The 24,306-nt window shown below is 45.2% G+C and overlaps 3 protein-coding genes across 4 annotated transcripts; 2 read left to right on the top strand and 1 right to left on the bottom strand.

The window, feature by feature from the left end:
* Positions 1 to 13: 13 nt before the first annotated feature.
* On the top strand, positions 14 to 3,360 carry qrsl1 (glutaminyl-tRNA amidotransferase subunit QRSL1). Its single transcript, XM_061300679.1, has 11 exons — positions 14 to 159; positions 437 to 596; positions 680 to 778; positions 862 to 958; positions 1,135 to 1,296; positions 1,370 to 1,545; positions 1,612 to 1,727; positions 1,890 to 2,082; positions 2,254 to 2,371; positions 2,441 to 2,646; positions 2,895 to 3,360. Exons 1-11 carry the CDS (start codon positions 136 to 138, stop codon positions 3,140 to 3,142), a joined length of 1,599 nt encoding a protein of 532 aa, XP_061156663.1. The 5' UTR covers positions 14 to 135; the 3' UTR covers positions 3,143 to 3,360.
* Positions 3,361 to 6,888: 3,528 nt separating this feature from the next.
* iars2 (isoleucyl-tRNA synthetase 2, mitochondrial) lies at positions 6,889 to 13,223 on the top strand. 2 transcript variants are annotated; one of them, XM_061301070.1, is made up of 24 exons: positions 6,889 to 7,256; positions 7,331 to 7,453; positions 7,529 to 7,682; positions 7,746 to 7,894; positions 7,983 to 8,032; positions 8,165 to 8,274; positions 8,343 to 8,430; positions 8,494 to 8,609; positions 8,674 to 8,843; positions 8,934 to 9,024; positions 9,126 to 9,277; positions 9,345 to 9,505; positions 9,568 to 9,670; positions 9,741 to 9,834; positions 10,008 to 10,088; positions 10,410 to 10,518; positions 10,639 to 10,741; positions 10,830 to 10,952; positions 11,036 to 11,167; positions 11,452 to 11,558; positions 12,058 to 12,203; positions 12,267 to 12,457; positions 12,586 to 12,730; positions 12,797 to 13,223. In XM_061301070.1, exons 1-24 carry the CDS (start codon positions 6,990 to 6,992, stop codon positions 12,937 to 12,939), a joined length of 3,108 nt encoding a protein of 1,035 aa, XP_061157054.1. In that variant the 5' UTR covers positions 6,889 to 6,989; the 3' UTR covers positions 12,940 to 13,223. The 2 variants fall into 2 exon arrangements, with proteins under 2 accessions (XP_061157054.1, XP_061157056.1); XM_061301072.1 differs by lacking the exon at positions 10,008 to 10,088.
* Positions 13,224 to 14,914: 1,691 nt separating this feature from the next.
* On the bottom strand, positions 14,915 to 24,081 carry rab3gap2 (RAB3 GTPase activating protein subunit 2 (non-catalytic)). Its single transcript, XM_061301069.1, has 35 exons — positions 23,704 to 24,081; positions 23,475 to 23,566; positions 23,120 to 23,234; positions 22,809 to 22,890; positions 22,642 to 22,689; positions 22,495 to 22,570; positions 22,296 to 22,397; positions 21,993 to 22,092; positions 21,680 to 21,778; positions 21,452 to 21,600; positions 21,302 to 21,381; positions 21,037 to 21,135; positions 20,828 to 20,967; positions 20,544 to 20,739; positions 20,311 to 20,454; positions 20,045 to 20,127; positions 19,619 to 19,683; positions 19,400 to 19,490; positions 19,203 to 19,324; positions 18,922 to 19,135; positions 18,740 to 18,837; positions 18,558 to 18,666; positions 18,333 to 18,493; positions 18,090 to 18,264; positions 17,874 to 18,017; positions 17,693 to 17,799; positions 17,556 to 17,622; positions 17,394 to 17,464; positions 17,289 to 17,324; positions 17,133 to 17,207; positions 16,364 to 16,579; positions 16,209 to 16,298; positions 15,810 to 16,037; positions 15,564 to 15,728; positions 14,915 to 15,392 (listed from the first exon to the last, which is right to left on the bottom strand). Exons 1-35 carry the CDS (start codon positions 23,804 to 23,806, stop codon positions 15,240 to 15,242), a joined length of 4,095 nt encoding a protein of 1,364 aa, XP_061157053.1. The 5' UTR covers positions 23,807 to 24,081; the 3' UTR covers positions 14,915 to 15,239.
* Positions 24,082 to 24,306: the final 225 nt, after the last annotated feature.

Here is a 24,306-nt window from a genome sequence, read left to right as displayed (position 1 = left end):
AGCAGAGGTTGCTGTGTGTACAGGCCAATGAAACAAAGCGTTGTTACGACACGCCTTTCCAAACAAACATGGCAGCTCCCTGATACCGCACACTGTTGTGAAGGTTGACTATTAAATCCCCAGCGTATCGTCAATATGTTCAACCTCACTCTACGAGAGGTTAGTACAGCTTCATGTTTAAAAGTAGCTGTTTTTGTGTTTATATGAAACATGATAGAATATCCTGTCCAGCAACCAGGCTTGTGTGTAGGCTATGTTAAATATATCACAATACTTCCCATATCACCTGCTAAATACAGTTATATCTTATTTTAACCATACCAAATATACATAGAGGTATGTTCCCCATGTTTAAATTGGAACATTTCCAATTTCACGACTGAAATTTACACTCAAGCAGCACACATACCTCGAATGTACTTTTTCCATTTTCCAGGTTTCCATTGCATTCAGAGAGGGAAAGATTTCTCCATCTGAGCTGTGTCGAAAATGTTTGGAGCGCATCAAGCAAAACCGCCATCTAAATGCCTACATCACGGTGACAGAGGAATTGGCCTTGAAGCAGGCTCATGAAGCAGAGACCAGACTACTAAGAGGTAAAAAAAAAACAACATCTACATCTGGTGTAACATGTCTGTTCTGTTACATCACAACAATATTTTATGGGTTTTTTTTGTAGGGACCTCTAAAGGTCCTCTGGATGGAATCCCATTTGCAGTCAAAGACAACTTTTGCACAAGGAGCATTAAGACCACATGTGCTTCGAAGATGCTCAAAGGTAGTATGTGGAAATGTGCGCATTGTGTGTGCGTTTAATATTATTTCCAAGCATTGTTGATGAGCTGATGCTCCTTGTTGCAGACTACACTCCGCCGTACAATGCTACAGTAGTACAGAAGCTGTTTGACCAAGGAGCTGTTCTTCTTGGGAAGACCAACATGGATGAGTTTGCTATGGGGTAAAAGCATTGTTTTGTCGAGGAGAGTCAAGAAATTAACAATTAATCATTTCGAGTGTAAATGTGCTTGCTTTTTACTTTTAATGCTATTTTTATATTTCAAAAAATAAAATCCTGCCACAATCGAAGGAAATATTGGTCAATATTTGTCAGCCTTTTGCTTCTTTCTCTTCCAGTTCAGGCAGCACTGACGGTGCATTTGGACCAGTGAGGAACCCGTGGGGCTACGCTACCCCCTACTGTGAGCAGACAGGAGCGGTATCAGACTCTGACTGGGTCATTTCTGGAGGAAGTTCAGGGGGAAGCGCAGCAGCTGTGGCTTCACTGACCACTTACTTGTGAGGCGTCACATATTTCAGTCTGAAAATCTTGATGACGTGACTGAGGATAATATTGCAACATTGTTTTCAGCGCTTTAGGGTCGGATACAGGCGGTTCCACCCGTAACCCGGGCGCGCAGTGCGGGATCGTGGCTTTGAAGCCAACGTATGGACTGCTGTCGCGGCATGGCCTCATCCCCCTGATCAACTCTTGTGATGTTCCAGGCATTTTGACAAAAAGTGCCAGAGATGCAGCCATTGTTTTCGGTACTTTCTGCCTGGAAATGTTTTGCATTGTAAACACAAATGTTAACCAGATAATCTATCATTCAGATATTCTCCAAGGACTCGACACAAAAGACTCCACTACAGTTCCTGCTCCTGCATCGTCATCAGCAGAGCTGCCTGAAAACTTTGACGTCAAGAACCTCTGCGTCGGCATTCCAAAGGTTCATCCATTCTTGTTTTCGTAGGAGACTCATTGACTTGGAAATGAAACATTTACTATTGTAGTAACCTTAATGATGATTTGCCTTTGATTATATCGGGGCTTGTTGAGTATACCAGCAGTGTCCTAAAAGTAAGATTTGATGGTACCTTCTTACTATTAGGAGTTCTACACCCCTGGACTGTCGGAGGAGGTGGCCGCACAATGGAGTCGGGTCGCTGACATGTTTGAGAAATCAGGTGCACGTGTGAAGCGAGTGTCCCTCCCCCACAGCCAGTATTCCAACGCATGTTACTACGTCCTGTGCTGTGCTGAGGTGGCGTCCAACATGGCGCGTTTCGATGGCCTCCAGTATGGTAAGAAAGCGCTTTCTTTCTAACCACATCCCACGTTGGGGTTGCACAGGAAATCTGATTTCTGAGTTTCGAAACAAGGCGGGAAGTCCCCTGCAGCCTCAGATGGAAATACAATACAGAAGTTTGAAGATGTTGCTGATGATCATTTCGATATTTATATCCCACCATCAGGCCACCGTAGCGAAGTGGACAGTTCCACGGAAGCCATGTATGCCACCACACGACACGAGGGTTTCAATGACGTTGTGAGAGGCAGGATATTATCTGGGAACTACTTCCTGCTCAAGCAGTAAGGCAACTTCTGATGTTTCCAATGTATATCTCCAATTTTGTAACATTTTCCTCCTACTTTTTTCAGAAACTACGAGCACTACTTTGTGAAAGCCCAGAAGGTTCGTCGACTGATCGCGGACGATTTCAAGCGCGTGTTCGGCTCAGGTGTTGAGGTGCTGCTGACACCCACCACGCTCTCGGATGCCGCACGTTATGCCGACTTCACGCGAGAGGACAACCGAACACGCAGCGTGCAGGAGGATATCTTCACTGTTTCCGCCAACATAGCAGGTACAGACGCAGCGAGATAAATGCTGCATATTAACTCAAAAATGAAGGTTTTTGGATTTTTCTTTTGGCTCTCTTTGGTTATTTTACTTGCAAATATTTTGAATAATGCACCATTCCTGAGATGTTTACCTTCATGTCGGTTCTTCCTGCTTGTTATCACTCTCCAAATTAACCTGTAACTTCGCTTAAGATCCTAATCATCACCTTTCCATGAACTGTCCTTCAGCTCTGGTTTTTCCTCGCTCCAGGTCTCCCGGCTGTTTCTGTGCCAACTACCTTATCCAAAAGAGGCCTTCCCATTGGCTTACAGCTCATAGGCCCCGCCTTCCGAGACAAGAAGCTCCTTAGTGTTGCCCAGTGGATCGAACAAAGGGTTGGGTTTCCCTCCATCGGTGACTTTGAGGAATCCAACGGGCAGAGCTCCAGTTACAATATTAGCTTTGCAGGGGGGGGAGAGATGAACACCAAAGAAATCAGCAGAATCAACAACTCTTGAAAGTTCACCATTAGTTTCCTTTCTGTCGGACAAAGCGGCAACATACAACTTTATGGAATGCTGGTTTCAGGGTTTCAAGTGAAAATCATGTATTTGTTTTCTTCTCAATAATGATGAATACAGCAATTAGTACACTTTTAAAAGGAACTGACCCATTCCAAATGATTACAGTGACTTACTGCATCTTGACCAATGAAAGATAAAACATTTGAATTTAATGTGCACTTTCCTTTTCTGTGTTTCAGTTGCTCTTTGGGATTTTGGATGTGCCCTCTTCAGGTATACATATAAAGAGTTACTGTCAATGGAAAATCGTTGTGAATTTTTACTGTATTGATTACTAAGTTGCAAGACTTTAGTCGTTTGAATTAAGCCAGTTAAATACGAACTACTCTTTCGCCCATAGATAAGATTGTACAAATCCTCAAATCCCGGCTCACAGTTGCTACATTTAGCTTGTTGGTGAGGGTTTAGATTAATATACTGTATTTAAAGTCACTGTAGCAAATCTAGTTAAGACTGGATTGTTCTATTGTTTAAAGTAGTGTTGTCTTAGATCAGCATTTAAAAAAAGAGCTTCCTAAATGACAATTATTCACATGCATGCTGCATCAAAAGCAGGTCATGCAAACTTTATCTGGAGCAAACTAGCAGCAGAGGCACACGTACTGCACAGATGGCAGTCAAATGATAGGCCATGTTTTATGCAAATGTTTTTGCCGTCTTATCGTTTTGGGGGTACGTGGAATGTGATAACTGGCGCCAGCAAAGTTGACACCTACCATTGAAGTATCATGTCATGGAGGTATTCACTGACTTGCCAATAATGTTCATTAGTTAAAGAAATACAAATGGTGATAGCGTGCACACAAGAAGGAACTCAGAGAAGATGGTGATAAGATAGAAAGCCTTTGTTCCTCAAGTTCTGGGTACAGGATGTGGTGCGGCGAGGGCACGTGACGCACTCGAATTGCGTAGGGTGCAGAAATGTGGTCGATCTGATGCTCAAGCAACAAACTGCCGTATCACATCTGACCACCATCAACTTATCTTCACTCAATTACATGACTATTAAAATGACTATTTAGTATGGAGTGAGAGATTCAAGAATAAATCCCAAGGCATTCTCAGTCCCTGTTTGCGTTCCTCCCCCACCTGATCTCAGGTTTCTGTCAGTTTCAGGGGATGTATGGAGTGGCGGGAAAGGAAAGTAGCAAAGACCTTATAGTGGTCACACTCTGTTGGTCAACTAAAACAGAAGTCTTGTCTCCATCACCTGACCACACTCCGCCCGCATTCGAGAGTTGCAGGAATGCGAATGTTGCGCTCGTTTTAAAATATAAAAAAGACAGGGGAAGAAACTGTTTTGTGTAATGGTGGTCAGTGTAGCACCAGGAAGGAATGAGGGATGGGGCTGTTTTTCAGAAGATAAGATGGGCTTGGACAATGAAGCCATTGTCTCAAAAGTGAGGATTGGGAAGCAATTCCCACACAGAAACAAACGAAGGGGGAGTATAGAGAATTCCATGTGTCGTGCTTAGAACCAGCCTCTTTGATGGTCCAAGCAGCAGGTGAAGATTGGATTGGTCAGTATGACCCGCTGAAAGTCAATGATTAAGCTTCACAGCTTTCATTGTGTCGTATCATCCAGTAATTGTTAGGAGTTGCTTGTTTGACTTTGTCACTAAAGCAACCGCACAGGTCTTTTAATTTGTTTACCAAATCCTAGTTGCAAAAGACTAGGGTCAGGGTTTCACTGTAGGGTGTAAAACTAGAGTTAGGGTTTCATTCTAAGGTTAGAGCTTTAAACAGTAACAGGTGCAGTTTAAAATATTGACCATATGCACCCTCAAACATGAATTATCCCTCACTTTGGTCAAGTTAAAATGGGCCATGCCAAAAGGGGGCAGCTCAAGCTACTCAATTTCTTCTCCGTCTTATTAGCCCAGTTTCACTAAAGTAAGAGCTTTAACTTAGATCTTAGTACAGGACACATTTAATGATACCAGTTAAGCATCTTAAATACCAATTCAATTAGTTTCCAACTCTACAAACACAAGGGTTGTCTTACCGCAACTGCACTACCAACCCATCTTACCATTTTGGAGTACCCCAAAATCCAAGTGAACATCTAAAAGAAAATGTAGGCAAAGTCATTAAGTTGAATGTTTATTGAATTTACAAAAATGTTTAATGGCCTAAAAAGCACAATTTTTCAGAACTCCAAAGTTAGCTTTACTTTTCCCCCCAACTGGCATCCTCTTAAAAAAGGGGTGGGGGGGGGGGTGGGTAAACCATCACTGGACATTAAGACAAGGACATCAACGATTAGATAGCACACAGTGCGTTCCTTCCGGTGATAGTCCAGTCCATGCAAGACTCCCACAAATAATTTTACGTGACATGAAGCGCAGCAGCTGCACATTCAGAACATCAAACTCCAGGTGTCATCTTGGGAGAAGCCAAGTGGCAAGGCTGTTAAACTCTTCTTGGTGCCCAGTGAAGGAGCCACGAGCGCACATATCAGCACCACCGACTGTGCAGCAAAGGGGCCAAGGCCAGGGCCAGCGTGAGCAAGACGGGGGCGTTGATTCTGGAGGATGCATTCTTAGCAGTTGTGTTGATGGTGGTGGGGCTTGGCATCTTGGTTGGTGCAGCCAAAGTTGTGGAGTTAGTTGTATTCCCGGGCGCATCTGTGGAATTCTGGCCGTGGACCACCTGCGACACAGACCAAATTTAGTTTAGGCTAAATAAAGTCTTTTCATTTCAAGAAAATGAACATTGCAGTTTCTTTGCATGAGCTGATCTTTTTGTGCGGTCTCTGAGTCATCAGGCCCAGCCATTCTGACTCTTCTACCTACATCGTGGGGAAAATTAATGGATTTTTTTTTTTTAAGTTATTTTTGCTCCTACATTGTGCTAGGTATTATCTCTAAAATCAGCCAAAAAATGGGTTTGTTTGAGAAAAAAAAAAAAAAGACAGATTAAAACTACTAGGAGACTACGCCCTTGTTAATTACAAATAAAGGCAACCCTCTTCAGCTTGTTAGAAACAAGTGTCAAACTAGAAATTAAGAAAACATTTAGTTTTGAACTTACCTGAGTTGAAAGTGCAAGAACGATGAGGAGAACTCCAAAGAAGGCAACGCACAGCTTCATCTTGCTGGGGAGGTGTAAAGAATGTTCAGTGAGCAGACGTCAACGAAGGTAGACGACTAGTTGCAAGATGATTGAAAGTGAGGCTCGGCCCCTTTTTATACCCCACAAGACGTCACGCTGTGACGCGGTGCATTCAGGTGCTGTCGGAAGTCTTTTGCCGATTTTCATTTATTTCACTGAATGGATTTATATTTTCCATTGACTTTATTATAAAAAACGTTGATTACAATGGAATTTTACTTGAGTGACATACTCATCTGATTTTATTCTGGTACGTCATTTGTTTTGTGTGGCACTGCCCAACAAATAACATGCTTAATGAAATGTATAAATATATCAACATAGTATATACTGAATAGTCCTTTTAACACTTCTGTTGTGTACAGAACATCAACCTCACAATATTTTTTACTTTTTATTTATAACACTCCTGCTCTTTTAGTCCAAAGTGGTAAAAATGTAAAGCAGCTTGCAGACTGCAGCAAGTCATTTGCAATGGAAAGTTGCTAAATTGCGCTATCCTGTGGAGAGTTGTCAAACTGTTGCACTTCCGCGTATTTTTGACCGTATAGGTTTTCCGTAGTTGTCCTCCTTTTTATTTCTTCCGGACAAAACAACGCCACATGTGAAAGGTTATCTTTGTCATTCCATAGAGAAGTCGCAGACATTTTCCCCCAAAAGCATCCCCATGCTGCTGTGCCGTATCTCGGCAGTAAGCCGAACGCTAACGAGATGGGGACGGAGGTCACACCGAGGAAGTGGCCTCCTCCACCGATCCTTCTTGTGTAGCTCTAGCCGCTGTCATGGTGTTTCTGCAGGCGAAGGCAACGCTCAGTCTGCAGAGCAGGGCTCTGCCCAGGGACTCTACCGGGACACCGTGATCCTTCCCCGGACGGAGTTCCCAATGAAGCTGACGGGACAGAAGCTACTTGACAGAGAAGTCCAAATTCAGGAGGTACAAAGCTTCAGTTCTCAAAGCATCAAGATGTTTGATGACTTCCTTATTGACTGCGTGTGTTTTGTTTGCAGAAGTGTGGCTTTGCAAGTCTGTACACTTGGCAAAGCGAAAGGAAAGGCACAAAGAAGTTTTGCCTTCACGATGGACCCCCATACGCCAATGGAGACCCACATGTGGGACATGCGCTCAACAAGGTCCTAATTCAGTCATTTTTTCCATTGCTTATTGCGGTATTCCATAAATTGGAACTCTTCATTCCTTTGATTCAGATTCTGAAAGACATCCATAACCGGTTTGAGATGCTGAGGGGCCGACAGGTCCACTATGTCCCGGGTTGGGACTGTCATGGTCTTCCTATTGAGCTGAAGGCTCTGGGCGAGCTGGGTGCTGTGGATCTCAGCCCTCTGCAGATCAGGCGTCAAGGTAGGAAAGAAATGTGGTCTCCTAAACCTGCCTGGGTGTTGGACCTGCTTCACTTCTATGCAGCTCGTCAGTTTGCAAACGGGGCCATCGAGCGTCAGAAGGCGGCTTTCCAGCGCTGGGGGGTGATGGCCGACTGGGCCCAATGCTACTACACCTATGATGGTACCTATGAAGCCGCTCAGCTGAAAGTCTTCCAGGAGATGCACAGCAAGGTAGGCCATTAAAAAAAAAAAACGGATAAAAACATCCACATTTGGTGACATTTCCTTCATTCAAGTTTTTCTCTGCGTTGTCCCTTAGGGGTTCATCTACCAAGATTACAAGCCTGTATTTTGGTCTCCTTCATCAAGGTATGAAGATATTTATACAATGGCCATTGCTCCTGTACTTTCCGCAACAGCAAATCTCCCCATTTGCACTCAGTTTTTCCTTTTTGAACGCCTTTGTTTCTTGATCCGATCATTTCCTACTTGTGCTGATAGAACCGCCTTAGCCGAGGCAGAACTGGAGTACAACCCTGAGCATCTCAGCAAAACCATCTACGCCACATTCCCGCTGGTCACGCTGCCGCCTAAGATAGCATCGAAAACAGGTATTGCCAAAAAAAAAAAAAAAAATCTATCGGGACGATTATTTTCTAATGTCAGTGAATTTTTGCAGGTCAGGGTGATGTTTCTGTATTGGTGTGGACTACACAGCCTTGGACTATTCCTGCTAACCAGGCAGTCTGCTACATGCCAAATGCCCAGTAAGAAGTATAGTGTTAAAATTTGCATATGTTTCCGTAATTGAGGGTTACGTGTATTTACAGGTACTCCGTGGTGAGGAGAAAAGACAACTCCCAATTGCTCTTAATGGCCACTGAGCGTTCTGTCACTCTGGCAGGAGTGTTGGGAACAGAACTGGAGAGTGTCGCCACTCTCACCGGTAACTTCACACACTTTTGTCAGAAAATAAAGAAAGAAATGAATACCTGGCATCCCGCGAATAGGATCGGAACTCGAGGGTGGGATCTGCAAGCATCCCACTCTTCCCGACAAGGAAGTACCGCTCCTGCCCGCTAATCATGTGACAATGGCGAAAGGAACTGGATTGGTCCACACAGCACCGGCTCACGGCATGGACGATTACAGCGTGGCTTCTCACTTTCAACTCCCCGTGGTACGTCTTATCTCAGTGAGGCTACCTCACCTCAACGAGAACGATCGAAGGTGCTCGGCGTGGAGTCGACCTGTTCTGCTTCTATTTAAGGAGTGTATGGTCGATGAGGACGGCAAGTTCACAGAGCTGGCGGGACCGGAGCTTCAGCATTTATCTGTGTTTAAAGAAGGCAATGAAAAAGGTACGAAGCAATGTGACCCAAAAATGGTAGCGTTCCAATTTTTTGTCTGGGATTTGTTTTCCCATCACGCTCATGTACGTTGCCGCCTCTTCCTCCGTTAGTGATCAACATGCTGAAGGATTGCGGGGCTTTGGCAAAAGAAGAGGATTTTCTTCATAGTTACCCGTACGACTGGAGGACCAAGAAACCTGTTCTTATCCGGCCCAGCAAACAATGGTTTATTAACACGGGCTCACTCAAGGACAAGGCCAAGGTGAAGATTTGCGAACGGCCTTCACTCTGTGTAGCATGTAAGCAATGGCCGCCATGTTTGTGTCTAGGACGCGCTGCAAAAAGTTCGCGTTTCACCAGAGTCGGCACGGAACAGCCTCGTGAGCACGCTGGACAAACGCACTTACTGGTGCATCTCACGGCAGCGAAGCTGGGGAGTCCCCATCCCCGTCTTCTACCACAAAGACACTGGCGAGGCGCTCATCAACAAGTAATACTGACATCATCGTCATCATCACGAAGAAGAAAAAGATTGACTTTCTGCCCGTGCAGGCACACGGTGTCCCACATTGCCGGACTCTTCAAGACAAAGGGCAGCGACTGTTGGTGGGAGCTTCCCATGGACACTTTACTGCCAGCAAATGTGCTCAAGAAGGTACGTGTGTCCAAGTACACGACGGGCAATTCATTCGTTCACCGTTTCCCCCCTTTTATATCACCATCAGAGTAAAGCAGGACCAGTGAGCGACTTTGTCCGTGGAGAGGACGTGCTTGACATCTGGTTTGACAGCGGAGCATCATGGGCCGCTGTCCTGGAAGGTAAAAAAAAAAAGGCGTTCACTTTTAGGACGCACAGCTTCGATGATTTCTCCACAGCCTAAGAGATGGTGGGATGGTTAGGCCCGCCAGAGACTTCTTCGAACATTTGTATCCAACCATTTAAGAAGTCCAGTTGCCATTAAAGTATTCCACTGTCGGGTTGTGATTTCCAGACGAGCTGGAGTTTGAGTCTGAAGAGCCTGAGTCTCGTCTCAGCTGGCTCCCGGCGCCACTGCGCAAGCCGCTGGTCGCAGGTTGTTGGAGCAATTTGGCCAGCCCTTTGTTGACCTTTGACTCTTCTTCAAATGCTCGTCCTTCCTTACTTGGGCTTTGGTTGCAGATCCACCCTCCTTTGCATGCAGGACTTCTCCTGCTTTGTCCATCTTTGGCAAAGTTCAGTCTGGTCGAGGATGAGACAGACTGACATTTTTCTAGTTGCCTCCGACCTGGCACCCTTTTGCATTCTTCGCTAACGGCCGTCGCCCTCTATTTATTTCCACGCTCTGCGGACAAGAACTAACAAAACGTTACCCTGCTCTATTGCTAGCATGACAGTGGACTTCTTTTTCCTAAAGAGACAGACAGCCGAGCAGACGCGTACGTGGAAGGGAAGGACCAGATCGGAGGCTGGTTTCTCTCGTCGCTGCTCACCAGCGTCGCCGTCAGGAACAAGGCACCTTACAAGTGAGTTTTTTCCTGAATTTTTTTTCATCAACTGCAGAAACTATTCAGAATTACTATTCTGCTATTGATGGAAAAAATCCCCAATGTCCATGTGTCTATTGTTGACGTGTGTGCGGGCAGATCACTGGTGGTCCACGGGTTTGCAGTCAACGAGAAGGGAGAGAAAATGTCCAAGTCCCTTGGGAATGTCGTGGATCCGGATGCAGTCATCAATGGCAGGAAGGTCAAAAGAAAAGTCTCATCTCATTTTTGAACATTTGGTCTGATCTTCGAAGAGCCACACCGTTTTGTGTTCCTTGACAATTTCCCAGGACGGCAGCATCCCAGCATACGGGGCGGACGTGCTGCGATGGTGGGTGGCAGAGTCAAACATATTTTCCGAAGTTCAGATCGGACCTTCGGCCCTAACCTCAGCCCGAGACAACATCAATAAGGTAGTGGTGCCACTTTAGCCTTCCCCAATTTTGGTCCTGATTGCATCGTTCTCAATTTGTTCACTTTCCTTTGTCTCTGGCAGGTCCGAAACACTTTGCGGTTCCTGCTGGGCAACCTGCACGGCTTTGACCCGCGGGTTCAGGCTGTGGAAGCCAAAGAGATGATGTACGTCGACCAGTACATGTTACACCTGCTGCGCGAGTACAGCATGAAGGTAACACGTAACTAAAGCTGACACAATCAATTCTCATTTGCGTCCAGGCAGTGTCAAGAGATTAAAGCTATTGGACTTGAATATCTTCAGATTAGAATCAGGTCAGAGGTCAGCCCAGGCCAACTCTAAAGCCTTACGTAACATTTAACTCTGGTCAGCTGCTCTATGCAGGCTATTTGTTTTTCCTAGGAAATCACAATGAGCTCTTTTTTAGAAGAGGCCCACAAGTTGCACTTCCTTAGCGTTGCTCTGCGCCCTCCTGCTTGACATTCAAACTTTTAAAGGTGACAGATGCTTACAATGAGTTTGACGCTGGCCGAGTCATACGCCTCCTCCAAGCCTTCATCGCCAGAGACCTCTCCAGCTTTTATTTCAGCATTATCAAAGACAGGTAATGTCCGAACACACAGATACGGCCCGCAAAGACAAACTGTGCATCAAATTTGTGTGTCATGACTAGTATTGCAAATTGTCTTCACTTTTAATAATCTCTTTTAATAATAATTTTTTTTTTTTTAGATATTTGTCAGATTTGAAAACGAGTTACCGTAATTTTCGGACTATAAGTCGCACCAGAGTATAAGTCGCACCAGCCATAAAATGCCCAAAAAAGTGAGAAAAACCATATATATGTGTATAAGTCGCCCCCCCCCCCCAAACTATGAAAAAAAAACGCGATTTATAGTCCCAAAATTACGGTATTTGTCAGTTTGTTTTGTAGCTTTTACTGTATATAATATGAGGTGCTCATACATTTATTTGTCATAATGGCCCTCCGAAAGAAGCTCTGACTACAATGCGGCCCGTGAAAAAAAAAAAGACTTTGACATCCCTGTCCTAACATAACCACCTTTCACAACTACATGCAACTGAACTCGTTCTTTTACTAGGTTGTACTGCGATCCGGAAGACTCGCTAGGCCGAAGATCGTGTCAGACGGCCTTAGAGGAGATTTTGGACGGGGTGATGAGATCCATCGCCCCCATCTTGCCTCATTTGGCTGAAGACGTATACACTCATGCACCAGGACATGAGGGTGAGTAAAACGCACTGCAAACCGTTTGGCTCAGCCAAAATGTCTTTGCTGGATTTTGTGCAGAAGAGGAAACGCTATTCCGGAGCGGCTGGATCAAATCCAGTTCTGTGTGGAAGCAACCTGGACTGGAGGAGGCGGTGGAAGGGGCCTGCGCCATCAGGGACTCCTTTTTGTCTTCTATTCCGGGCAAAAATGCGGCCCAGTATGACCTCACCATTGCCATTGAGCCCGGGCTACTGTTTGAACTTATGGAGGTAACAAAACAACAAGGTCATCACAAATAAATAACACACACACACCGTATATGAACAGTATGTGTTGTGTTGTGTTGTGTGTATGAATGTATGTATACATACAACATGATCTGGGCTTCATCTTTCAGTCTCTCCAAGAAGATCCCTCATCTACGTCCTCGCAACTTGTAGAACTCATGATGGCGGCTCGGGTCAACCTGAGCAGCGCCTTGCCTCGTGACCTACCTTCCGACACCCCCGTTAACCGCGGCACCTTCCTCATCAATTTGGAAGGTGAGACGTCACACCGCAAGCCTAGTCGAAAAGCAGTTACGGATTGTTCCGTGTGCATGTGATCAGGTGGTGTTATTCGAGAGGAGGGCAGCTACAGTATAGCGGCCGTGCCCACCTGCGCCGATCGATGCCCGCGATGCCGACGCTACACGGCGGAGTCGCCAGATTGCCTGTGCCCACGCTGTCAGACTGTTCTCGCCAAAGCTTAGGAATGGATCATCGCCATGGAAACTTGCTGCTTACGTCCTTACGCTAAGCAATGGGTCACACAAAGGGCTTCCCAAAGACTTTACAACTTCATGATGTTGAGGATGTTTACTGTATTTATATTAGAATGGAGTGCACTGAAGTTGAGTCTAGCAAGGAGGCCAGTCAAAGGGTGTTTTACTTTTGTGTATATATCAAGAAGGAGTTGTCGACAGAAGCGTCACTATGTGATTATGACAGCAGGACATGACGCATCTACCTTTTGTGTAATAAATCATGTAAATCATCGCGGATTTTTTTTTTTCAACCTTTTATTCAAACATCAACACATTTGGTATAATAACACCATCAATTACAATCCAACAAATACAAAATTAAAACAGCAATGTCGGCATAACGTGTGTCGGCTGGTGTAGCAGCAACGCTGTCTGTCACTCACGCGTTAATCCAGTGCTTCTCAATTATTTTCTGTTACGCCCCCCCCTAGCAAGAAGAAAACTATTCGCGCCCCCCCTCCCCACCGTGACTATCCTAACTTGTCTTGTAAGTTGTAAAATGTTGCACTGTCGCAAACGTGACAGAAGTAACAATGAGAGCGCCACTGCACCCTGCTGTAGTAAACGCGCAATTACACTTTATTCTAGTACTGCCAAAAAAAAGCCTGTTCCCCAGGGTCACACGCGCCCCCCCCCAGGAGATGGCGACAGCGTGGCATCTGAAGACCATGGATTGTTTGTTCTGCTATAGCCTAGGTGACTGATTCACAATTTGGTTTTGTCTGATAATAGATATTAAATAAAGAAAACCAACTGGCTAATTGATTTGTTTTAATTGAGAGAAAAAAAAACATCAGCAAAAGCATTTCACTAACTGACCAGGAGATGGCGACAGCGCGGCATCTGAAGACCATGGATCGTTCTGCTATGCCGGTTTAAAAAAAAAAAAAAACACGTAATTAGCTAGGGGTCAAAGGTCAAAGTTTACGGTTCAAAGTTCACCCAGGGGTCAAAGGTCGGTTCAAAGTTCACGGGGTCATGTGCACATTTTCGATTTTTAACTAGAGTTGAAAGTTCAGGTTTCAAAGGTCACCCAGGGGTCACCACGGGGTCACCGCGGGGTCACCGCGGGGTCACGCGGGGTCACCGCGGGGTCACGCGGGGTCACCGCGGGTTCAAAGTTCAGGGTTCACTTTTTTTTTTTTTTTTTTTTTTTTTTTAGGTTAACCTTTATTTAACCCAGTGCTTCTCAATTATTTTCTGTTACGCCCCCCCCTAGCAAGAAGAAAACTATTCGCACCCCCCCTCCCCACCGTGACTATCCTAACTTGTCTTGTAAGTCGTAAAATGTTGCACTGTCGCAAACGTGACAGAAGTAACAATGAGAGCGCCACTGCCCCCTGCTGTAGTAAACGCGCAATTACACTTTATTCTAGTACTGCCAAAAAAAAAGCCTGTTCCCCAGGGTCACACGCGCCCCCCAAGGAATATTGTTTTCCAAGTGACCCTCGTTAAGCGCACCTGCGTGAAAACTTTTAGCCATTTTCACGTCCCGCAGGAGCTAAAACGTTTCTCGCAGGTGCACTTAACGAGCGAATCAAACAGACACTCCATTAGGTACACCGCCATTTTCAAGTGTACCTAATAACAGGCCACTTCATTAGGGAAATATAATGGTCAAAGGTCACAGGTGTCAAGCTCTAGTCCTCGGGGCCGCGTTCCAATATGTTCTTGCTCGGTAAGATTTTGGTTCGATCCCAGGTGTGAGCATATACCTAAATGTGCTTTTAGAATTAGAACCTCGCTTTGTATGCGTACGCGTATGCAAAGTATTTAAGTGTAAATACATAAGGTGGCCCCGCCCTCAAGTTGTCGGAGCAAAAAAATGGATCACGCCCACTACCTAGGGGGCGGGGCGAAGACAGTAGGGTTTAAAGCTAGGGTTAGTGTCTGAGTGACGTCACATATCAACCAGCCATGATTTGATTCTAAAGATTCAATTCACTTAAAAGAACTGCAATGCACATCAGTAATACACAAACAATGAAACGAGCTTCTTTCTCTTCATAATAACAGACTTGATTAAAGATGAGGATCACCAACTCAAGTATCATATACATCATTTGTTACATACAAAAATATGGGACATTAAAACAAATAGTTAAGCTCTATTAACATCATTCAACATTTGATATCATGAACCAAAAAGGAAAATAAAGACAATATGACCCCTGTTTACTGAACTTTGTTTACTTGAGGAGCTCATAAGGTGTCCTTTGTCTATTTAACGGTCAATATTGGGTGAGTCAGTCTTCCGCCGTAAGGACGTCCACGGCTTCTAATAGGTGCAGTGCCAGGCTGTACTGGCCATGGTTCTCGGGAAGCATCTCGATCACGCGGCCCACCAGCCTGCTGGTCTGATGGAGGGGCACCAGGGGGCGCCGCAGCTCACTGGGGTCCTGCAAACACATGATAAAGAGAATACACTGCACGATACTATAGTAATCTATTTTTAAACATTGTCGGGTGAGGGCACCCCGCATTTTCTGTGGAAAACACTTCATGATGATATCTTTGCTTCGGATCCCCGACTACCTAAAGATCCTAAAAGAAAGTGGTTGAGTCCTCACCATAGCTTTGAGCCATGTGCACAGAGTGGGAGGCAGGCGGGCTAGTAGCTCCATAGCAGGCTGTGTTTGGTTCTGACTGCGCAGCAGCGAGTAGCTCAGCCTTTGTCCTGTGATCATCAGGAGCTGAGAGCCCAGCACGTCCTTGTCTTCCACCTCTAACATCACCTAAGAGGCACAACAGTGCGTCCAGTCGAGATGTGGGCCCGTTATCTGCTCATGAATAAATGTGCCGGTGCTCCAACTGACCTCTTCCCCGTGCGAGTCCAGGCCTTGGTTGTAGAGCTGGCAAACTAGGTGTCGTCGCAGGTGGTCGGGGGAGACCTGCAGCAGCCTGCCCAGCTCCAGACAAAGCGAGGGCCACCACTCGGCCCGGGGCCCGCCGCTCGAGGGTGGCGTCCGGGACCCTGCGCTCGCGTCGGCCACGGACGCATCGTCGATGGACTGCACCCAGGCAGTTAGCACCCGTAGAAGGAACTGACGCATATAGGAGGGTGAACAGAACTGTGACTACCGTACGCAAGACAATAACAACGCAGCATTAGTTTTCTTCGTTTTCTTCTTGAGTATTTCATGTGTGTAAGATTTTTATTTCTTAAAGGTCACAATAAGTAATAGATGAGACAGAAAAGAGGAAAGAAGTCTCACCTCCTGCCGTGATAGGACCAGTGCTGGGTCCATATCTCCACTTGGCATTAGCTGAATGGTGGTCAGGTCTCGAAAGAAAGCATTCTTACCCTGGAAGAATGATTCAAATGATTTGTCAGGTAACGGAAGGAAAATGGAGGACCCTCTCTCCTCACCTTGCTGTCAAACAGGCTGAGAGGTTTGACCTTGAGGCTGAAAGTCAAGGCGGCATGTAGCAAGGAGGCGAGCAGACAGTGGTGCTGCACCAGGGGATAGTGGACACCTTTCTGCTCCATGGCAAGTTCAGCTATGGAGGCCGGGCCTTCGGCACCACACCAAACCTCCTCCAACGAAAGCTCCGGAGGAGGAACCTCAGCTACGGCGGAGTCCGCCTGGAGAGGAGCAGGGTAGGCAAAGAAAAATGATGATGATTATTATTTTTTTTAATACATGCAGGTGCAAACATCAAAAAAGTGTTTATTCTATTCTGAAATGAAGCTGTAACATATAATGTGGAAAAAAGGAAGTGCTGTGAATTTCAGCCACAATAGTCCATTTATCAACAAAGGCCTGCCTTAGTCACCAGTCAATAGCAGTCTCACGTGCACAAACAACAATTCACTCTTTCATTCCCAACGTCGATGAGTGGGAACTGAACACGTGCTGCCTTCACAAAAGTCAGCCAGGTGAGTCATTAAATCAGAGACTAAGTCTTGATACATATATTTGCTGTATGGACGATTTAGAGTCTTCCATGAACATAACATGCACATTTTTGGAATGTATATAAAAAGCACAAATGGAGCTGATCATTTACAACTCATGCTTTCGGCAGATTGCTACGAGCCACTGGCCACTCTTCATGCCGTGCTGTGGACTCTTCTGACTTACAAAGTAGTTGACAAAAGACAATGGGCACTGATTCTTAACCAAGAGTCCAGTCACCTCCATGAGGACCTGCAGCAGCTGGACGCAGCATCCCAAAAAGGAGGTCAAAGCTTTGTCTCCCATTCCTACATCCTTCAAATCAAACAAAAGAAAAGCCATCACAAGCCATCTTTTACAAAAGTGACTGAATGAAAATCTTTTAAAGATACGTACCCGTCGGCAAAGGCGATCTTTGGGCGCTTTGCCCACCTGGAGATGACGAGATAAATCATGTTGGTCTGGAAAATATCTGGTTGTCATTGTGAGGGTGCAGCTTACCTTCTCGATGAGGAAGGCTGCTGCGGAGAAACGTTTGACGAGAAAGGTACTCCACATCATTGTGCAAATACCTGTGGGAAAGATTTGATCAAGAAATGAGCTGATCACACTGCTTGTAATTAAACTCATGGCATTGTTCAGGAATATGTTAGAAAAGCCCACCTAGTTGGATATGCGGACTGGAAACCAGCTTCAGATGTTCCATGGCCCGGCACAAGTGGACACCCTCCTAGAGGAGAAACAATATCAGCAATGATGCATTGGAAAGAAAAATCCCAATGATGTTGTGTGATTCTAACCTCTGGATCTTTGTTCCACTGCACCACATACTCCCAGCAGCAATGAGCAAAGAGCAAGTTTGGCGAGAGGGAGTGAGGAAAGTGTTTGCGCAGTGCCACCAGCAGCCCTGCGGGAGCATGCCGAGAAGATTGTAAATAAAGGTCCAGCGTGTTACGACAGCCTGATTCGATTTCACTTGACCTGCTGTTCCATCTGCGTTCTCTTGACTTTCTTTCACATCTTCTCCTACATCTTCATCCTCTGGCTTCTGAAGGATTTCGTTTAGTTGCTCGGGAGCCAGGTTATGTCTGAACACCCACTTGGAGACATTGTCAGTGATGCCACCTTTGGAGAGAATAATTAGGTTTCAGGCTCGTGAATTATGTCGAAAAAAAAAATCCTCATCGGGACTTGAACCTGAGCCTCCCTCCAGGAGTGTTTTGATGGAACACAGCAACGCAGGGCCTCCTGCTGATCCAACACTCGGCGGCGCTAAGAGTAGCGTCTGCAGCACCAGTACATCCTCCAGCTGACGAACACACACCACCCATTGCTCCAGCTCCAAAGACACTGCTTCCCACTCGGACTGTAACTGTATTCAAGCGACACTTGCGATTTTAATACGTTGTAAATAGTCTTTGCTGTGTGTGTGTTTTGTACCTTGCTGTCCGCCCTGCTGGTGATGCTAGCCTTAGCGGCACGATGAGCGACAAAAGCAGCCAGCAGAGCGGCTGCGGAGTTGTGCGTTTGTGCCAACGTGTTACGGCACTGCTGCCACCAAGGTGAGACAGACTGGGGGTCCCATGACTCTTCGATGGAACCTGAACAGAAGAGGCAAAATGGAAGGTTGGGAAAGAAAATCACACGCCGGAAAATCATACATACCTTCCATGTTGCTAAGCAGAACCAGAAGCGCGTGAAGATTTCTCAGACATTCTGTCGGGGTTTGGAGCACATCCTTTTCCCGTTGCAACCAGACATTCAACAACAGAGACTTAAACAAGACAAAGGGATAAGATGATTCAAAATGGTTACTTTTAAAAAGATATTTTCCGCTCTCATCTTACTAGTAGCTGCTGTGGACTGATGCCAGCCCGTTGCAATTTGTCACAGATTTGATGTATCGAGCTTTTACCACATAGACAAGCCCAGAAGATGAAGCTCCCTGCACGGAATGCGGAATTTCATGTTAGAAACTCTATTGGGGTTATTCGCACAATATGAATAATAAAGTGACAACTGTGCGTACCTAGCTGCTTCCATTCTGCTTCGGAACACTGGATAAGCTTCAAGTGGCCATCGTCTGTGCATTCAATCTGCGATAGGAAGGCTTGGGCAGTCAGAGGTGCGTCGGGTGCGTCTTGAACAAAACAAACGCTGGGCCTGGAGTTGAACTTGGCGTAGCGTTGCAAGGTGGGAGTCACACGTGCCAAATCACTCTCAATTCCACCGAGGGAGTCCAGCTGTTGGGAGGCGGAATCATTATTTCATTCTGAATCATGACATTGGGTTCAAAAACTTTTAGGTTACAGGTTCATCATGCTGCTCGGTGTCGGCAGAAGAGTTCATGTGCTGGATGTCGGTGTAAAGCTGAAGCAGTTTGAGCTGGGAGGAGCACAGCTGCATTAACGCTGGATCCACTTCTTCGCCGGCTTGTTTGAGAGATACAGATTTAGACATGATGAATGCTCAAGTCAAAACGCTCTCTTCCAGACATGCCGCTCCACCTTGCTGCTGCAGAGTGCTGAGTAAGGCGCGCGTGATGTTTGTGAGACATGAAACAGGAATGTTCTTGTTGGACAGCAAAGACTCTAAAGCCTGCAAAGCAGGAAAAGAAGGAGCACAAATCATACTTGGAAATGTGTGATTTGGATTGTCACCATGTGATCTCATTTATATAGCTGTGTGCAGGCAGACATGCAATATTAAAGTATGAATGTATGTACCTGTTTTTGAACGGAGGAATGTTTGATATCCAGCAACAGGCTTTTGGTCTCACTCTCCAAAATATCTTGAAAGAGAAGAAAACTCCTTCAATTGAATGTCTGCGATTCTACGAAGTCTAACCAAAAACTGAGGCTCACTTGACCAACGTGAGGAAAATAATGATTTGATGCCCTGCTGATTTTCCCACATCTGTTGGCACTTTTTAAATTTCGTTGTACGTGTTACAATGACAAATAAAGATCTATCTGTCTATCTAAAAATCAATGAACATCTTCTATGAGAGGATTATTTTTAATAGAGAGACAGAAGATAAAACAAAAAAAAATCACATGTAAATAAAAATGCCTTCAAAATGTCAACAGGGGCCAAATAATCCTTTTTATATTTGTTCTATAAACTGCAAACAGAGGTCAGTAATCTCTCACCAGGCTCCATTTCTCCGCTCTTGAGTATTGTTGTCAGTTTCTTTAACAAATGCATATCTTTGGCTCCTTCACTCTTCTTGTCACTGCAATGAACACAATTCATTCCAACTAGCAACGATCAAAACAATAAAACGTGCAGTGAGGGGGAATTGGTGTCCAAAGAGTTAGTGATGCCAGGATCTGCCATACATTGTAACTTGCAATGTATATATGCTTTATATATTATTTTCAGTGTGCGCACATGCGTGCTAGCTTAGTGAACCAACCCGAGGGCCAGGTGGAAGGGAACATTGACAGTCCTCAGGGCTTCTGTGACGGGATCCAGCAAACACACTTGATGGGTGTGGATCTTCCAACCCTGACTGGTTACACTGTTCACCCCTAACAGACGGTAACCGGCGTACAGCAGCCTGGAGGTGAGCAAACACGGAGAGCCTAAGAAATCCAGACTTCTATCACATACTGACTGTTTGACATACAACAGCAGTTTTCTGTCTACCTGCAGTGTTTGCCCACAGTAAATGCGCCCACTCGAGGTCCGTACTGCATGGCCCATACCTCCAGGATTCCCCTGCGGGGGGCGTAAATAACCAGAAATAGTGCATGGCGTCTGGGGAGCGACGTTGAGAGGGAACCTTCCCGACTGACTTGCTCCTCTGGAACATGCAGCCAACCCAATTGGGCATCTCTATAACCTTTCAGGAAATGAAATGACTCAACAATGGTACTCGTTTCGTGGTGCAGTTTTCGGCCTGGTTCTTCTCCCCGCTGCTTTCGCCTTACCTTTCCACATGCGAATTGCAATCCCTCTGTTTAGGTCCAGCAGAGTGACTCGACCAAAGTCGTCCGTCGCTCCGGCTAGCGTGTTGCAAGGTGATAGGCAAATGGACTCGCCATGGCGGCGAGAGTCTGGGAGACCAAATCTGAACGAGAGAAAGGAGGATGAAAACCGAATGCCAAATCTCAAGGGATCAATGTATTATGGGAGGCACCTGATCCCCAGTGGTGTTGCAGGTTCAACCTTGGGCTTGTGTTTCTGGACAGTCTCATCTTCATTCTTGTTCTTGTTCTTGTTCCATCCTAGCCAACCACTGAAAGAGGAGCAAAGGGACGAGACAAAAGCATTGTCAACCATCGATATTGTGTCCAAGCGTGTATACAGACGTAACAAAAATTGAGCTGGGATCACAAGTTCTGCTAGACATTCCCATTTTTGCCAATTAAGCTGTTATGTTTTTTTTATAGATGCATCCACACCTGGCAGCACTGAATAGGGCTGATGTAAGTTTACTGGCCACAGCGAGAGCCACATGAGAAAGAAGAGGCTGGGTGCTTCCCTGGGAACACAAAGTGTTCAATATTAAATGGCTGGCCTGTCAATATTTTTCCACAAGTGCGGTGGCTCACCTCGACCGCATAGTAAAAGCCAACGTAGGGGCCGCTTCCTACTGTGACGTACTGGCTCATGGCTGGAGGGCTGCCTTTGATTGAAGCATTGAACCCCCCCAAAATAGAGGCATTCTTCATCTGATCAAACACATTGAGTGTCATGACACCTACCAGACAGAAAGAAGGAGACATCCGTGGAATGAGGACATTTGCTGAGTGTTTGCAAGCATTTGTTGATCCACTTACCCACACTGCAGTGGTCTACATTACTGTCCATATCCTGGAGACCCCATTTCTTATAAGCCAGGGGAGGAGGTTGAATTGCATCACTACCAGCAGCTGCCGCTAGAGGTGTATAAAGGAAAGAGGGATGATGTGATGAGAACGCTTTAAAGAATGACAATATTGTCAGAACCCATGAAACAATGATTCCATTATCCAATTTCTCCTTAGCTTGGAGACATCGTGATCCACTTTAAAAGCATTGGTCAATGGGAGGGACGTATACAGTAAATGGGTGCGCAGAACATTCGGAAAACAAACAAACACGTGGCGCTACCTCTTGCCACCTGGTTCCTGCAAGCACGCAGTGACTGGAAGAGGCTGAAACCATCGATGGTGACCAGTGCAGCAGGGTAGAGGATGCTTAACTCTTCATGCTGAGATGGAAAAAGTCACTATTAGGGCTAGAGAATCTTAGGATAAACAGTGGCTCGAAATAATGGATCAACTATCAAAATAGCTTTTGATTCATTTGACAATTGTTGATTAATTGTTGCACCTCTTTGTTACAACTCTCACGAGTGGAATTGCAGAAGAAGATGAATACGATAAAAACAAAAGAGTTTCACACATCTCCTACCTGCTCAGTTACACCGGGATGGCGAGGGATCTCGTAGGTGCGACACTTTAGCCTTAAAACTTGGTCCTCGTGAAGCAGTTGAGCCAGGAGCAAAACCCCGTTCTAATGAAAAGCATTAACATTAAACACGTCGTGGCTAATAATGAAAATTCACGACGCAGCAAGCGATATGGAGGTGATGGATTTCAAACGACTCTACCTCTGTGTAGAAGCGGACGTAGCCAGAAGTGAAACCCACAACCACACATGTCCAATCCGGTCTCCCGGTAGAACTCCTACAAATGACAGCCACCTAATGTTACATTTACTCGTATTACAAATCTTACGGGGGGGAACAAAAACATACCTTTTCTGGCTTGCCAGTGGTATACAGATGGTGCTGCTCACACGCTCTCTGTGGACAGGAATACTTGTAACTAATCCCATAATAAATACAACTGTTTCATGAAGCAAAATTGAAGTTTCGTTTCCCATGACTACTTTTTAGCAAAAATGAGAATAATCTGATCTCACCCTTCTTCAGTGCTGAGTACTCCACTCCAAGACACAGCCAGGGTCATCTCTTCTCTGCCACCATCATCTGTTCGCCACTTGGCTGTGAAAATCAGCCAAAGATAATGCCCCGATTTAGCAAGAAATGATTTACGTACCATCAACATTTTCTTTGGGGATTTTCCGCAAAGAGTTGTTACGCATCGACTGTGCACTCACACGTGGCAACGTGTTTTGCGTAACTAAATGGATCAATACTACCTTTGTCTTTTGTGATATGCGGCGATTAAACGTGATTTTGACTTTTATAGGGGCATGTGTGGACATCTGACCTGAGAGAAAAACAGCCTTTTGTTCATGAGCCACCACAAGCAGATCTGAGCAGGGAGACAGGGAAACCACACAGTCCTGCAGCCACCGTGCACTTAACTCTGTGCTTTCCTCCACCTAAAGGTTCGCAGAAAAACATCACGAATAACAACGTGGCCTTCATCTGAACAGCGAATATTTCTCACTTCCTCCATCCTTTTTTTATAGGGCTTGAATATATTACAGAGTTTGACACCTGCACTGTGGTTTAATGGACTGAATCAATCAATCAAAAACAACAACCATTAACTTTTGCAAATGGATTAATATGCAGGTACAGGGGAGGAAAAAAAAAGATTATGAAAGAAAACCACAAACCAATGTGGACGATGTAGCTTCTTGCTCTTTGTTGATGCCACTTTCCCAGGCTGTTTCCCAGTCATCCGTGTCCCACGATAGATCACTTTGAGCTGGGGAGGAGGAAGGCAAACAGCTCATTTCAGAGAAACTCGTACCATCTGTTATTAAGTATACTTGTGTGTGCAACACTTCATCCCAGATCCGAAAATGATTTAGTCTGTTTGTCAATGATGATGATGTCGATTACCTGTTTGATTCTTCTCCACTGGCTGACTCTGACCGTGGAACAAATAGTCTCTCACTGTCTTGAGCTCTTGGAGACGACAAAACTCCAACAAACAGCAGGACATGTCGTCTCCGTCCTACCTGGACCCAATTTGACAGAAATATTTCCAGTTAGCCTGATGTGGGGGGCTAAAGTCTTCTTGGAGAAGAGCAACGCAGTCTAGGATTGCGCTTAAACTCCCCGCTGTCGTGTTGACACCCTTCACACGATATCGCTTTCTTTTATTAGCGTAAGAAAAATATTTGCATATATAGCCATTAAACACTAAGACGCGTCTACTATGTTGTTTACGTCAACACATTAGCACCTAGCATAACATTAGTTTGTTTCCGGGTTACGATCAGGTCAACCTTTTCAAAGTAAAAGCTATTCGGACATGAAAATAAGATAGGATAATTGTTTCCACAATTTAATGGTTATATATTAAAAATAAATAAATAAAATACATGAAATTAGACCTAAAAAAAAAACGTCACCAAGACAATTTGTAAAACATACTAAAAACAGTACTTAAATAAACAGTATTCTTCCACCCCAAAAAACAATTGTTCATAAAAAAGCACA

This window comes from Syngnathus typhle, linkage group LG16 (assembly GCF_033458585.1).
Source record: "Syngnathus typhle isolate RoL2023-S1 ecotype Sweden linkage group LG16, RoL_Styp_1.0, whole genome shotgun sequence".
NCBI classification, from domain to species: Eukaryota; Metazoa; Chordata; class Actinopteri; order Syngnathiformes; family Syngnathidae; genus Syngnathus; species Syngnathus typhle.
Note: the sequence above shows the minus strand (reverse complement) of the source record. Positions and strands in the feature narration are given on the sequence as shown.

Coding starts and splice junctions, on each gene's coding strand:
- rab3gap2 (XM_061301069.1), bottom strand. CDS start 23,806: ATGTCCTGCTGTTTGTTGGAGTTTTGTCGTCTCCAAGAGCTCAAGACA. Junction 16,580..17,132: donor TGCTGCAGGTCCTCATGGAG/GTGACTGGACTC, acceptor GCTCCTCTCCAG/GCGGACTCCGCCGTAGCTGA. Junction 16,038..16,208: donor TGGTCCTATCACGGCAGGAG/GTGAGACTTCTT, acceptor TATATGCGTCAG/TTCCTTCTACGGGTGCTAAC.
- qrsl1 (XM_061300679.1), top strand. CDS start 136: ATGTTCAACCTCACTCTACGAGAG. Junction 160..436: donor TCAACCTCACTCTACGAGAG/GTTAGTACAGCT, acceptor TCCATTTTCCAG/GTTTCCATTGCATTCAGAGA. Junction 2,647..2,894: donor TGTTTCCGCCAACATAGCAG/GTACAGACGCAG, acceptor TCCTCGCTCCAG/GTCTCCCGGCTGTTTCTGTG.
- iars2 (XM_061301070.1), top strand. CDS start 6,990: ATGCTGCTGTGCCGTATCTCGGCAGTAAGCCGAACGCTAACGAGATGG. Junction 7,454..7,528: donor TGGGACATGCGCTCAACAAG/GTCCTAATTCAG, acceptor CCTTTGATTCAG/ATTCTGAAAGACATCCATAA. Junction 12,204..12,266: donor TCATGCACCAGGACATGAGG/GTGAGTAAAACG, acceptor GATTTTGTGCAG/AAGAGGAAACGCTATTCCGG.